Below are 14,599 nucleotides of genomic sequence, written 5' to 3'. Positions count from 1 at the left end.
TGAAATGTCAAAGGTTTTTTACTACCAAGAAACAACCAACATCTAATTTACTGAGCTGCAAACCAGAATGGATAGTTGAAGATATATAGAATGTGTTAATGCAAAACCTAGTAGACATGTAAATATCCCACCTTCTAATTAACAAAATTAAGAAGCTTAATTTAACATAAAAGAAAATTTCCTTATGAACTTACCAAAAGAAAACTCTCTTCCTCTTGGCTTAAAGCCTGTATTAGATCCATTGGTTTGAGGATTAGTTCTAACATCTGAGGTTGATACCCTATTAGCAGGACCTATTAAAACATAATAAATATATTCCATTTTAGAACTAGCTTTAAGTTTCAATTCTGAATATGCAGTCAAAATTTCCTGTGTTTTTCTAAAAACCTAGTCTGCATAGCACTCCTTCATCTGAGAATGTAAAAGACACATTACAAGAGGCAATCTACCCTGAACTATTCTCACAGTAGTTGCAATTGAATAATAAAGCATATATTTAAAAAGCAAAAACAGAAAGCTATCTAAATAATTCCTTTTAAGACTGCAATGCTCCATCAACTGCTTTGTTCATGCAAGTTGACCGATTGCTTGATGGGAAAAGAACATACCTCTTTTGGTTCCTTAACCTTTCTTAAGGCTTTCTCCAAAGGCCACTGCCCAAGAATCCAGAAATACAATTCCCAGTTTAAAAATATTTCTGTAAGGCACTAATCCAATATACATGTGGGGAAATTAAGAACTATATAGAAAACTCTCTTGATAGGGTAAGATTCAGAAACTGCTCTCCAAGAGAAGACAAAACATGACAATTTTTTAGCAAACTTTTGAGTTTCAAAATTTATAGTAAAGAATGTGCATTCTATGAATTCTAAGTCCAGGTTAAAACAAAATTATCTGTTTTAAGCAGCAATATTCAGAATGTTTGATACTTAAAATATGAAGTTTCAGACTTGAAATGGATCATTTCAAATTCTCCAAGATTATCATAAAACACTGGTTCTAAGAATGTTTTTTTTTCAAACAAAACATCCAGGTCATTTTAAGATGTGTTCTGATAAAAATTTCCAAGTGGACTTATTTCCTACATAATCCCAAACGTTTATCCCCCTAAGGGGAAATAATTGGGCGAATTCCATACCTTCATCTACAGTAACTTCAATCTCTGGAACTTTAGAGTTGCTTACAGGACTTCGTGTAGAGTTTGAGCTGCTGGGACTCTGAGCGCCTACAGAGACGTTTACTATTTGTATACATTAAAAACCATTAGTTTTTGCATGATTTAGGAAGCTATACATGAAAACTGTTAACATCATTAACATCATTAATAAAATATGAATATGTTAAATTTCTGCCAGCAGATTTAAAGGTGGAGAAACATTCCTCTTTTTGCACAGTATAAAACTAAATGGCTTTTGTCTTTTCTAACAAAGAGTTTACCATTAAGCTGCATTTTATGATGACCTCGACAAGGGGCACATAGGAAGATATAGCAGTGAGATGAATGGAAGCAAAGCAGTATTCAAGTGGGCCTTAAATAAAATAAGGTTCTTTAAGTCTACTGGGGGGAGGGGAGAGAAATAACCTTTTTTAAATTTATATAACCAATTATATTTTGCCACTAAATGTTGACAAAAGAAAGGTTCTTTCCTAAGCTAAAACTCCCATCTGTTATATAAGCAATTAAAACCTGATAAGCTTTTGTATTTGGGTTGTTTTCTTGATCATAGAAAAAAAATGCTGATCTTATTCCAACGATCTTTCTAATAGAACAGGGATGTCAAATTCAATTTCATTGAGGGCTGCATCAGGGCTATGTTTGACCTCAGGGGAGGGGACGCGCTGACTGGGGGGGGGGCGTAACCAGCTTGACACTACACACTGGCCGTGGCCAACTGGGTGGGCATGGCCAGCTTGACATCACTCCCCAAATTGCTGGCATGTTTCCTCTTCGCTTTGGGTAGACTGGGCCAAAGCCACATGGGCTGGACTCTTACATTTTCCAGGATGGCCCCATGGGCTCTATCAAGCCATACTGCGGGCCAGATCCGGCCTGCATGTCTTGTATTTGACATCCTTGTACTAGAACAAGGAGGACACACTTTGGAAAACATGGAGCGTCCTTAATGGATGCATCTCAGTTAACCAGCATCCTAAACCCACAGAAAGAAGTAGTACTAATACAAACTATGGAGTTCTCTTCAAGCTTGGTTGTTTTCTTGCAAATGTTTCATTGTGAAATTAGGTAACATCATCAAATCAATGCTAATCCAAAATCTGAATTTAAATAGAATACATATGATTCAACAGCCACCACAAATTTCAGTGGTACTGCTTTCAAAAGTCAAATGATGCAATATATTAAGAAAATGAAAGCCTTTTCTTTGCATTTATTTTTAAAATGCCTATATCCTCTTTCAACACCAGATTTTTCCATTCTGTAGTATTACAGCTGCATAGTCACTTACCTGAAGTGTTCACTTTACAAACCAATTCTGGAGGCAAGAATGAGGTAACAAGCTCTGGCCTACAAATCAGACAGTTTATTTTTACTAAAGCATTCTCACAATCACTCAAGTTACAAAAGTTATCTGTCTATGGAGTTATTGTAGGGAATAATGTTTGGGGACATTTTGCAAGGAAAATGGACTAGAAGGAAATGACCTCTTTTGTTAGGATTAAGAAGCAATTAGTCTAAACTTCGTAAACATCACCTACTGTACCCATTTTAAATAGCAGAAATGTACACATTGCCCCAGCACAGACAGAGCTAGATAACTGAGCCAGATAATTGAGAATTCATTTAATTCTAATTGGTGAAATTAGAACATAACCATTGGTAATCTTGATCCTTTATGATTGTATTATGTTTTTCAATCCTATTCACATATTTGAAATGAATAATTGATAATAATCAAAAGTGCTTTGGACATCTGTTATGCTAAAGGGAAAACTTTCTAAATACTATCTGCGCCTCATTCAAAATACAAGTTTTAATGTCCCCAAGTGTCTTAGTCTCAAAGATTCAGGAAATCATTTAAAAATCATATTAAGTATCTCTATTGATAACATGGGCTAAGATCACAATTAAACGGATGTCTTGTTAAATTAAGAAACCTACCAGAGACAGCACAATAAAAATGAAATCCAAGAAATAAAACCAAATATAAACTCATTAAAAAGTAACTATCCACGTACTTCTTTACAATGAATTTAATTTTTCCACTGCCCCGCACAATTCTTTCCAGGCGAGGGATTCCAAACCAGGTTGGGCTTCGAAAGGGGATCCCTTCAGGCAAACCTTCTACATACAGATTATCAGGATTTGACTCAAAGACAGGATAAGGAACTTTCACTGCTTCACTGAGACCCAGAGCTTGTGCTGTAAAGGAGGCAAGAACTTAATTTGGGTCAAGCTCCTGCCATAGAAATGACATTCAAAGATAAAACTCACCCACCAAAGGCACAGATATTTTTCTCAATCTTGCTAAAGGCTACTTAATAGTTAATTAAGTTCAGGTTTTTGTTTGTTATGATACCAATCCAAGTATACAAAATCTGGAAAACTTTCCTTTAATCAAATGAAAGGGCTTTTTAAAAACTTTGCTGAACCTCTCAATAAAAAATATGTTCTGGTTAGTCATCCTTTTAAAGCAGGAAATGACAATTCCAATCCCAAGAGTGTCTTTTCAGAATGTCTTACACAGATATTAATCCAATGTAAGTTTCATTTTAGAATGGCAAGACAACACAATGATGAATCTCCTTCTCTGCTAACATGACTACTTTCCTTGCCACTGCCTCAGAGAGAATAAGATGATATAAGGACGTAATTCTCCAAGTGGATTTCAGCACTTATACTACTCTATTTGTATCTCCCTGAATAAATACAATTATTTGCTGTCTTTTCCTACTTTTTTTCATGTGAAAATCAAATCAAGATATTTAAAAGTCTACTGGGATTAATGGTGAACTATATCCAAAATAAGATCAAAGCAAGGCATCACAATTGTTCTAGAGATACAGCAATACACAATACTCTTTATATACTACATTTCTTATTAAATAATTCTTTAACATTATTTTATAGAAATTCTAGAAACTTTGGTATGTGCAGTTTCACTCACACCGTTTCCAAAAACAAGCAATTAATCAGAACACAAGAATTATGAACACAGTTTATATTTTATTCTATGTGTTTACGTGAAACATCAGTACTGCCTAGCAAACAAACAATGTTTCACCTACCAAATTTCATATTAAATATTTCTTCTACTTGTTTCCTCAATTTTGTGATTCTGACATTCCAATCTTCTTTGACTGGAATGAAAATAAAATACAAAAGATATAGATTGTACTTTAGTAAGATACAATGATATTTAATAGATATACATTCTATTTCCATCAAAGCTAAGTTACAAAAAAGTAATTTTCATTTACTGATTATTAGATTTTATTGTTTCATAAATATTATTTTTCCATCTATAATTATATTGGGCCAGACAGTCATTCAAATCACATTTGGAGTACTATAATTTAAAATAATTTTTTAGATGGTGCTGTTGTTGCAGAGAACAAAAAGCAATAATAAGTGTGCTTGAAAATTCAGGCTAAGGTCTAAGTTATGATTATACCCAATCATCTAATTAATCCCAAATATGCAGCAACATATCCATAACATGGATTGAATTAACTTTATCAGGATGGTCCAATATTTTCAGCAAAGCTAAAATATTCATATGTGTTTAGGTCTCATCTTTAGCTACAACAACAGAGATAGTGCAATTGTACCGTTTACTTGCTCATCTTCAAAATACAGATTTAGTACCTTAAACTACTCAATAATCTAACTTTGATTATATGATAAAAATGTATTGAATAATGAAAGATCATCTATAGGTTTATGACCACAAGATTTTAAACTTATTTAGGCAAAACATTTTAATAGTTCCTATTGCTAATTGAATCAATTATTCCTTTTAAAAATCTGGATTGTAATTACTAAAAATTAAAGCTACTTCTCAAATTCTATCAAAAATAATGAATAGCCGGTCTTAGAATCTGCATTAAATCTTATCTTTTTTAAGTTGAAGAATAAAATGAGAGCAGCTATCACTTCAGCCCATAAGAGGTTACTAACTGAGTTTAGTCCTACTTTTATTTTTCTTCCCACCATGATAAATGTGACAGACAGAGTCAGAAACAGTTAGTAACATGCTTCCAATTACAAGAATAATGAGCCAGAGCTGAAGAAGCTATGGTAGAGGAGGAGAATCTATGGCTTGCTAGATCTCACTTAATTTATAAGTCAAAGTAGCTCCCAACTGGCATGACTAATGATGAGGGATACTGGGAATTGTAACATTTGGAAGATTGCAAATTTTATATGGTAAGCATTATCAAACCCTTGCCTTTCAAATCACAATGGGTAAGTAAAAACAAAGGAGAATATCGAGCTGTATCAGAAAGAAAAGAAATGGAGTTCCATACTCTAGATATAAAATGGGAAGAAAAAAAAAAGAAAGGCACCTCTACCCGAAGGGGGAAAAGGTGTTCCTATCATCTTAAGAAACATTTATCTTACCTGGCATGTTTGTTCTTGGTTGAGTAACTTCTGTGGAACTGACTGTGAGTAGTTCTGGCCTAGAATTTAAAAAAATATAGACAATGATTCTATGGTACTTATCTTTCAAATATTTTGGGTCTGTTTTCTGAATTATATATTATGAAAATTATTTTGAAACAACTCAATTAGATTATAGCAGCTCAAAATGCAAAATAGGACAGAGTCCACTCATTAATTTTAAATACATATAAACCCTGTTTGTTTTACTCATCATTAAGACTACCCAAAAAATTGTTTGATAATTTTACAACGTTACAATTCATAGACTGGTTTTCAACTGGAGTCCCCAACTTTTACACAAGGGATGCACATGTATTTACCAGAAGATCAAGAAGATAGGGGGTTGTTTTTTAGCTCTGAAATATGTCATTTTTATCTTCTAAGCCAAAACCTACATAAAATTTTATTTTCTAAAAACATTTATGGGATATACACCAGGCCTATAACTTGGCTGGAATAAAGGTAAATTCTGATGCTTTCAATATGATGACTTGCTTTATTTTAAATTAAAAGAATCTGCAGGAAGACCTGAAATATGCAACAGTTCATAAAGGACTCAACTTGGAACTTGCACAAGTTAAACTAAGAAAGAAAAAGCCAAACAGTTTCTCTAATGTGATCTTGGTCTTATATCCACCATTTTCAAAGAGAACATTAGGAAACACTTTGAAGTACTAAACATAATTGATAGAGAGGAATAGTGGAATGAACTTAAAGACATTAAAGATGAATGTAAAACGGAAGAAAGTAAACTGGATGTGCTTTCCAAAGCCCTTGGTAGAGATACTCAAATACTGTGATGCATCTGTAACTACAAACAAACAAAACAGATCAAGCAACATTATTCACTGAAATACTCTATACAAAGTTGGGCTTTGAAGAGGCCAGATCAGAAAAGTATTGACACTTTTGAACTTTGCTTCCAGAGAAGACTTCTGAGAATATTGTGGACAGCCAAGCATTCATTGTGTCCCTTAATATATTTTATATTGCTTAAAATTGGATTGTTTTTTATCTTACAAATGTAATAAGAACATACTGAAATGCAAAGGTAAACTGGTCTTACTTTTTTATTACAAACTTTATCCTATTCCCCACTTGAAGAATTTTCTCTAGCCGGGGGATTCCATACCAAGAGGGACTCCGAAATGGAATATTCTCTGGCAAACCTTCCACATAAAGATCAGTGGGATGCGCTTCAAATTTCTGATAAGGTACGGCCTTTGGTTCAGTGCTTCCCAAGGCTTCAGCTATTAAAAAACATAGCAACACAAGGCACTCAGATTCCGTGCAAGAACAAGACTTAAACTACAAATGTCCTGATTTATAAAATAGCATCTCAGAAATGGATTGAACCTATACCCTGTTTCCCCGAAAATAAGCCCTCCCTGGATAATAAGCCCAATTGGGTTTTTGAGCGCATGTGCTAAAATAAGCACTTCCTGAAAATATTGCAACACAGCACCAGCCATGAGGTGACCACGCTCGTCAACTCCTGCACCTCAAAAATAATAAGACCTCCCCAAAAATAAGTCCAAGCACTTATTTCGGTGGTAAAAAAAATAAGACCCTGTCTTATTTTGGGGGAAACACGATATAGTGGCACCTTGGTACTTTTATCATTAATTGCTTCCAACAGGCGGCAAGTACTAAAAAGGACGAGTACCAAACAAACTACATGACCCTTTGTTTCGACCAGGAAGGATTTCCTATTTGTCCCTTTTCCTATGTCAGCAACCTTCCCAGAATGACCTATTTCCTGTCCATCTTCTGTTGCTGTCCCCCACTTCCTTTTGCAGTGTGTTGAGTACCAAATAAGGAATGAGTACTGGGAGAACATTTTTTGTGTCAAATTGCATTGAGTACCAAATTTGACAAGTTTTAAAGCAATTGAATACTGAGGTACCACTGTACTTGATGCTATTTTTTTTTACACTGCTTCTCTCATAAAAATTATTTCCTTTCTTTTTTACAGGGCAGGATTCTCATTGAAAAGCAATATATTTATTTATAATTTTTAAATTATTAATTGACCAGTAATTATAATTAGATTTAGACATCACCTGATTCCAAGACTGGATGCTTTATAGTACATAAAACCAAGTAGACAAAGTAGCTGTCTATCCACATAATTATTTAGAAATAATTATAAGAGACTAGCATCCCAGTACAGAAAGAAGAGTTATGCCCAAACTGGTAGACTTTTTTTTAGGTATTGTAAAGAGGTTACAAACACACATGCACCACGAATTGTTATCAAGTGTACTTACCAAATTTTTTGCAGAATAACTGATCTACCATTTTCCTTAGTTTTGTAATTCTGGCATACCATTCTTCTTTCACTATAATCAATGGTGAAATAAGGATTTTACTAAAATAGTTAATATTCCAAAGGCAATTCCTTATTTTCTCAGAAAATTTAATTTCACTTTTCCAGGCTTTCCATCTTCAAGGATGAATAATTTTGGTAGAGGAAAAGGCCAGAGGAAGATACTTTTAATAAGTGCATTTATAAGCAATAGCTATCAAGGATAGTGCAACTATAATAAGGGGCAAAACAACGAATAAGGGCAGATATTGCAGCTTTTCTAAGCACCAGACAGATAGCTAATCACGTGACAAGGACCAAATAAGGGTAACCAGGGCAAAAGGACAACCAGAAAATGCACCTCTGATCTCAGAGTAGCTATTACAGTCTAAATATCCAATTCAGCAGGAAACAAGCCTATTTACATTTCAGTTCTTTTAATATTTACAGCGTATCAGTAGCATAGGTGTTGTGGCCCAGCAGGAGCCATTGGAGCTGCCACCAGACTCCAACAGCGAGGGGCCCTATGAGTCAGCTCTCGAGGAGGTGGAGGACCCTGGACATGGTTCCGACTCCGAGCAGGGCGCAGAGAGGCTGGTTGGCGACCAGGAGGCACCTGAGCCTTGGACCAGTGGGGAGGAGACAAGGGAGAGTGAGTCTGAGTCCAGCAGTGAGTTGTTCCTGGATGCCCGGTATCAAAGAGCTAATAGGCGTAAGGAACAGTTGCGCAGTTACAGGAGGTAATTGCACTCAGCTGGTGGTCATTAGGCTTCTCTCGACACTATAAAAAGACTACTTGTGCACACGCCCCTCTTTGCAGAAGTCAACGCAGGATTGAATATCGGAGGACATTATTGTGAGCTTGGCAGGCTGGATTGCTGCCAAGCCTTATCTGTGTTTATTGCTGCCCAATCTTGTCTGTACCGGTTTGCTGCCAAGGACCTGTCTGTCTGTTAATTAAATGCCATAACTTATCTTTGGCTCGGAGTGTGCTTGGTGTGGAACGAGGGAGGTCAGAACACATAGGTATCCTCAATGTACATGGAGAAATGTTAATATTGGTATGTATGGATGTACATGTGAGAAAAAAAGAGAATGCATACATATACTGCAAACTTGGCATATGTACACGTATCATAGTAACATGACACAAGTTGTCATTTTTGCAGCACTTTGGTTAGGAAGAGATGCCCATGATTGATACAAACATAGTCTTAAACTTATTCAAACCACTGATCCAAGTTCTCCATTTTTTTAGTTGGTACAATTTCAATTTCACTAATTGCAAATACTGGGAGTAAAAAGATACTGTGCACAATAATTCATATATGTTTATTTACAAAAAGTTCTCTAAAAGCAGGTTATAGATCTTTCAAAGCAATGAAATTAAATTGGGCTGATTTTTGGTGGGCAGGGTCAATTCACTAGAGATAAATCAGATTGTATAACTGTTTCTGCTCAACTAAGTATCCTTAAATAATATAATTGTTAATAGATAATTTCTACTACAAATGTTTTGCATCTATATTTTTATTACAATGACTTATTTACTGAAATGTTTTAATTTGTTTACTATATTTTAATGACACTTTCAAAACATTTTATGAAGAATCTTTAAAAGGTACACATTTTTTTTAAAAAATTACAAATCTAAAATTGATGATTATTGACCTAAAGCAAATTTAAAGGCTTGAAAATGTAAAAAAGGATCTTTGCCTAGCTCTCCCCACAAACACCAACCCATTAAAATAAGTGTCAATGGACTTCTCTAGATGACTTCTAAGCTCAGGTTTTTACAACCATGGATACATTGTCAATGGTTGACCATCAATTTCCATCAAAAATTGTTCACAAATCTACATCAAATGCAGCCACACCTAGGGTGCACACACTTACCTCCTGTAACTGGTTTGTCTAATGGTAAATCTTCTCGTGTTGAATTTAGCAACTCATGCCTGCAAACATTCAAACAAAGTATGTATTTCAGCAATCAACATTCCACTCTGATTACCAACTTTAGCCCATAGCAAATATTGTTTTATGTGTCATATACCTCTACTCATTTCCATGAACAGAGAAATTAAACAAGAATATGTTTTACAATGTGAGAAGACCAAATTATAGCAGAGATTTATAAACCTAAATTAAGAACACCATTCAACAGGAAAATACACTATGCAGGAATGTGATAAACCAAGTTTGGCTTGAGAAGATGGTACACTGAACTTACCATAAAGGTTAATTTTCTAAGCAGAGAGAGGGTATCTGGTAGTGGGCATCTTCTCCCACACATCTTGGAGGCAGGGCTTAGATTTCTTCTAATCCTACTTTCCAGTGGGAAAGGATAAGCTATTTCCCAGTTTCAGAATAAACCAGAAAAAGACGTAAAGATAAAATATTTGAGAAAATTAGGAATAGAGGGGCAGATATAGATGGGGGGGAAACCTTTTCTGCCATAATTATTAGGTATGAGCTGGAGGCCTTGTCTCTGCTACATACTACAAACTTTCACAGTAAATCCAATGACTGTTTGCCTCCAAAGGCAGGGCATCCAATAGAACAGTGGTTTTCATAGTGTGGTCAGACACCTGGGGGAGTCCCCAAGGCACTTTCAAGGGGCTCCCAATGTCAAAACAATTTCCACAATCACACTGAGACATTATTTGTCTTTTTCATTTTTGTTCTCTCATGAACATACAGGGGAGTAAAAGTGCTGGTGTCTCAACACAAAAGTGCTAACTTCGGTCTCTGCCTGGACTTCTGTTCTCTGGCTCTAGCAATTAACTATATTCATCCTAAGCATAGAAAACTACCATGCCTTCTTCAGTTTATCTATTTGAAAGCAATTCTGATTGAAAGACTGACATTTTGAGAAAATATCTGCCAAATGCTCAGTGGTGAATAATTATAGTTTTGCCAGTCATTCTTTCAAATAAAAATGTTCTATGAAGAAAGACGTTCCGTTTGCAATTCAATAACCTAAGTATTTTTCTTTGACCAAACATCATACCTCAGTATGTAGCAGGAGTGCTTTATATATACTCTCAATTTCAACACATAGAGCAGCAATCCCCAACCTTTGCAGCTGGGCAGTGGCTGGGGGGGGAGGGGGGTTAGGCCATGGGAGAGGCGGGCCAGCGTGCACGCACGCAGCTCAACCTGTGCAAACAGTGGGATGGCACTTGCACAAGTTGAGTTGTGTGTGCATATGTACAGACCCTGGGCCACCGCTTGTGCAAGTCAAGCTGTGTGCATGCTGACCTGCTGTTTGTGCAGCCCGGTCCAAATAGGGGACCCCTGACATAGAGCATTAAAAAGATGTCTATAGTTATTCACCCCTGAGCATTTGGCAGATATTTTCTTCCCTTCTTTGGCTGCAGTCATCAGATAAATTCTCTACTGTCCATACATAGGAATTTCCATTTGTGAGTTGTTAGTCATGAGAGCTAACTAGGCTTTTTAACAAAGGAAAATAAAAGGGAAAGTAAAGGGGGAAAAGGGGGGGGGATCTATAATACTTTCTATTAAGTATTCAACCTCAACAACTTTTAAAACGTGTGGACTTCAACTCCCCAAATTCCCAAGCCAGCGTAAGTCCATTTATCTTAAAGTTGCTGAGGTTTAGAAACAATGATCTATGTTAACATGTGGATAGCTGTCAGAACCTTTGTATAGATTTATTCCCCAAAGCAAGGCAAGGCTAGAACTGGGGAAAGGAACTATTCCCCTCCCATGGGAGGAAGGATTAAGAGAAAACTATGTCCTGCCTCTAGGATGTGTAGGAGCAGATACTCACTATCGGGTGCCCTGGCTCCACTGTGGCAAAATGGTCAAAGTGTTTCCTCACTGGCAAACAAAGATGCAAATGGCATAATTTGATATTATCAATAGGGACATTAAATGGATGTTAAGAACCATCAACAAATCAAACACATAGTCGTGGAATTTTGAAACTCAAAATACTCCAGCATAATCAGCAGATATAGTTACAGTTGAGCCAAACCACATGCACACAGTTCCATTTAGTTCCTCCTTTCTCTGAATGTTTACTATTCAAAGTGGTTGTGTTAAGAATCATGTTAAATGTCCTTGTGCTTATGCTCATCTTGTTCACGGGATCTCCTCCATCATTCAAAACCTGCTTTCAGTGTCCAAATTGTACTCAGTTCCCTCTGGCTATCTAACAGGCTCCCTCCCTCCCCTCCCTGTGCTTCTGCTCAGGATCAAACATAACTGTCCTAGATTTCTTAAAAGCAAGTTTCCTTTTTCTGTCTGTCTTTACTTTAAAGGTAAAGATTAGCAAAATGATCTGTGCCTAAAACTGTTCAAGCATGAGACAGCTATTTTTAGATGACTTGTGCCTCAAGTAAAACATATGTTTCAAATGTTTTGGTTTGTGTACAAATTTGTTTCTAATCAGGAGAGGGCATGGGAGGGAGAAGGGAGGTGGAACTTATGGACATTAGGATTGGTGGTTGAGGAAACGGGAGAAATGGCTGAAGCATGTCACTCCCTCTCTCCCCTCAGCAGCTCCCAGCATGGTGTATCACATCAGCCCACCTATGCCTTGATCTTCCCAATGCTTTCTACACCTTCTCTCCCTCCCTTCAATCATGTCTAGTATCCAGTGTGGAATATTCCACAGACTGCTCTCCTCAATTTTCTCAACATCTATCTTCTCTTCCCTCCAATGCAGATACAGGGGAATGTTGGCGTGAATATCTATGGAGATTCTCAGTCCTCCGGGTCCTGGTTCTCCCACATGTGTTTTTTCAAGAGGCAACTGGATTTCCTAGGTTTTTTTTTTTGAAGACATTTTGCTTCTCATTCAAGAAGCTTCTTCAGCTAAAAGCTTTGGATTGGCATGAATAGTGACTGCATTCTGGAATATGAGATGGTGCTGTGGAGAGGGTTGGGTAATGTTGCCATGAGTCACCAGTGGCAACTGAAGGAGGGGAAAGTACTGGGAAGATTGAAGATCAGGCCAGCAGTGTATGTTGCACTGATGCATACATGGGAACCGCAAAAGGGATGGAGGAAAAAGAAGACTCTAGGGTGAAGGGGGAGCAGGCTTGAGGGATATGACATGTTGGCACTTGCTGAAAAAGAGGAAAGCGAGAGGGAGGAATACATAGGCAGCTTCCTTTATTTCCCTATCCATTTATGTTTTATCCAAAATTCAGAACAGTGAAAACATTCTGGGTATGATGTTGGCCAAATGGTAACTAGAATGGTTTCCCAGAACATGTAGAAAGTAGTGATTTGTTCCAAATTGAAACAGAACTCTTTTTTTCATTTTGCATACTCCCTATTTATAAGTACATTTCAGTGTGCGATTGACTCGATTCTAGTTCTTGCAGAAGGTGAAGAGAGATGGAGACCACCACAATTCAGCCATTCTTTTGGGGGAAAAGAAAAGGCTGCTGTATTTCTCCACAAAGTTAAATCCAACTTACTTCTTAATCACAAATCGGATCCTTTCCTTTGCCAGTAAAATCCGTTCCAGACGTGGGATCCCATAAGTGGAGGGTCTACGAAAAGGAATTCCTTCTGGTAATCCTTCCACATACAGATCTTCAACATGAGATTGGAAGAGTGGATACGGGATAGATACAGGCCCTTTTGCATTAATAGCTTCAGCTTTAATGTAAATAAGGAAAAATTATATTACAGTTTAAATAAAGAATGCCAAACTATTTGCTCCCAAGGATGTTGAATGTAACCAACATAATGACATGTTTCAATGGACCCTATTTTAAATAAAGGAAGGGACCCCCAAGGTTCCAAACCTGAAACTGATGCCAAGTAGCATCAATGACTAATAGTAATTTTCATTAACAATATATTAGCACCCTGGTTTTGAGCTCTTAACACATACAGCATAGTCAAACTATGATTCAGAATTAACTAGTTTTATTTTTTCTAATGTGTTTAACATTGTAATCTCTCAGCGCAGGTCCTCTACAGCTATAGTAATGATCATAAATCTGGATTGCTAGTGCAGCTATTTCATCAAGCTATAAATGGTACAGACCCAGACCAATTTGTATTTTATTTTCTGATTTGTTTATTTTTCTGATTCAGAAGTATCACACTAGTTCACACAGATACCAAACCTCAACTATAAATCTATGCCATGTCCATGTTAACCCAGAAGTTGAGTTTACTTGCTATTCACAAATATGTTCTGTAGGCCTGCAGTTGGATGATCACACCTACAAAAGGATGTTTTCATCTAGAGTCAGGATGTAAAAATGTAATAGGACCATCTTACGTCTCCCTCTTTCTGTATTCTCATCATTTCTCAGGGGGAGAGGAGGTGGGAGCAAATAACCCATTGAACAGAGCAACACCTGCATTTGGCAGGAAGTAAAAAGAGAGAAGAAAGAAGGAGTTTCAGTTCTTATTCTTAAGGTGACTCAAAATAAGAGAGCTTTGTCTCCCAATCTTCTGCATAGGCAAAGAAGACACTGTAATATAGTTCACTTCAGAATCCTCAATATCTAACGGATTCTGCCAATGCACAGAGATTGGACTGATCCAAAAATTGTCAAGGGAGAATTGTAGATTCAAAATTAATAGGACAGGTAATTTGTGATTTCGGGGTCATCTAAAATTTCAAGAATCTTTGAATTGTGCAGTGGCTTTACCACTGCTGGAAAACTGGC

General features: G+C 36.6%; 1 protein-coding gene across 5 annotated transcripts in view; it reads right to left on the bottom strand.

Moving 5' to 3' along the window:
- The window catches only part of GTF2I (general transcription factor IIi), a 67,338-nt gene that overhangs the window by 12,748 nt on the left and 39,991 nt on the right, over positions 1–14,599 (bottom strand). For all 5 annotated transcript variants that reach the window (XM_032217153.1, XM_032217149.1, XM_032217150.1 and 2 more), the window contains 10 exons: positions 13,388–13,571; positions 9,828–9,886; positions 7,894–7,965; positions 6,690–6,873; positions 5,582–5,640; positions 4,246–4,317; positions 3,196–3,379; positions 2,466–2,524; positions 1,139–1,240; positions 195–293 (listed from right to left, as the gene is read on the bottom strand). In XM_032217153.1, coding sequence (XP_032073044.1) covers positions 195–293; positions 1,139–1,240; positions 2,466–2,524; positions 3,196–3,379; positions 4,246–4,317; positions 5,582–5,640; positions 6,690–6,873; positions 7,894–7,965; positions 9,828–9,886; positions 13,388–13,571 — 1,074 coding nt within the window. The remainder of the gene's footprint in view (positions 1–194; positions 294–1,138; positions 1,241–2,465; positions 2,525–3,195; positions 3,380–4,245; positions 4,318–5,581; positions 5,641–6,689; positions 6,874–7,893; positions 7,966–9,827; positions 9,887–13,387; positions 13,572–14,599) is intronic.

Source organism: Thamnophis elegans, chromosome 4 (assembly GCF_009769535.1).
Source record: "Thamnophis elegans isolate rThaEle1 chromosome 4, rThaEle1.pri, whole genome shotgun sequence".
Classification (NCBI taxonomy): domain Eukaryota; kingdom Metazoa; phylum Chordata; class Lepidosauria; order Squamata; family Colubridae; genus Thamnophis; species Thamnophis elegans.
The sequence above is the reverse complement of the archived record's forward strand: the minus strand, read 5'-3'. Positions and strand labels throughout refer to the sequence as shown.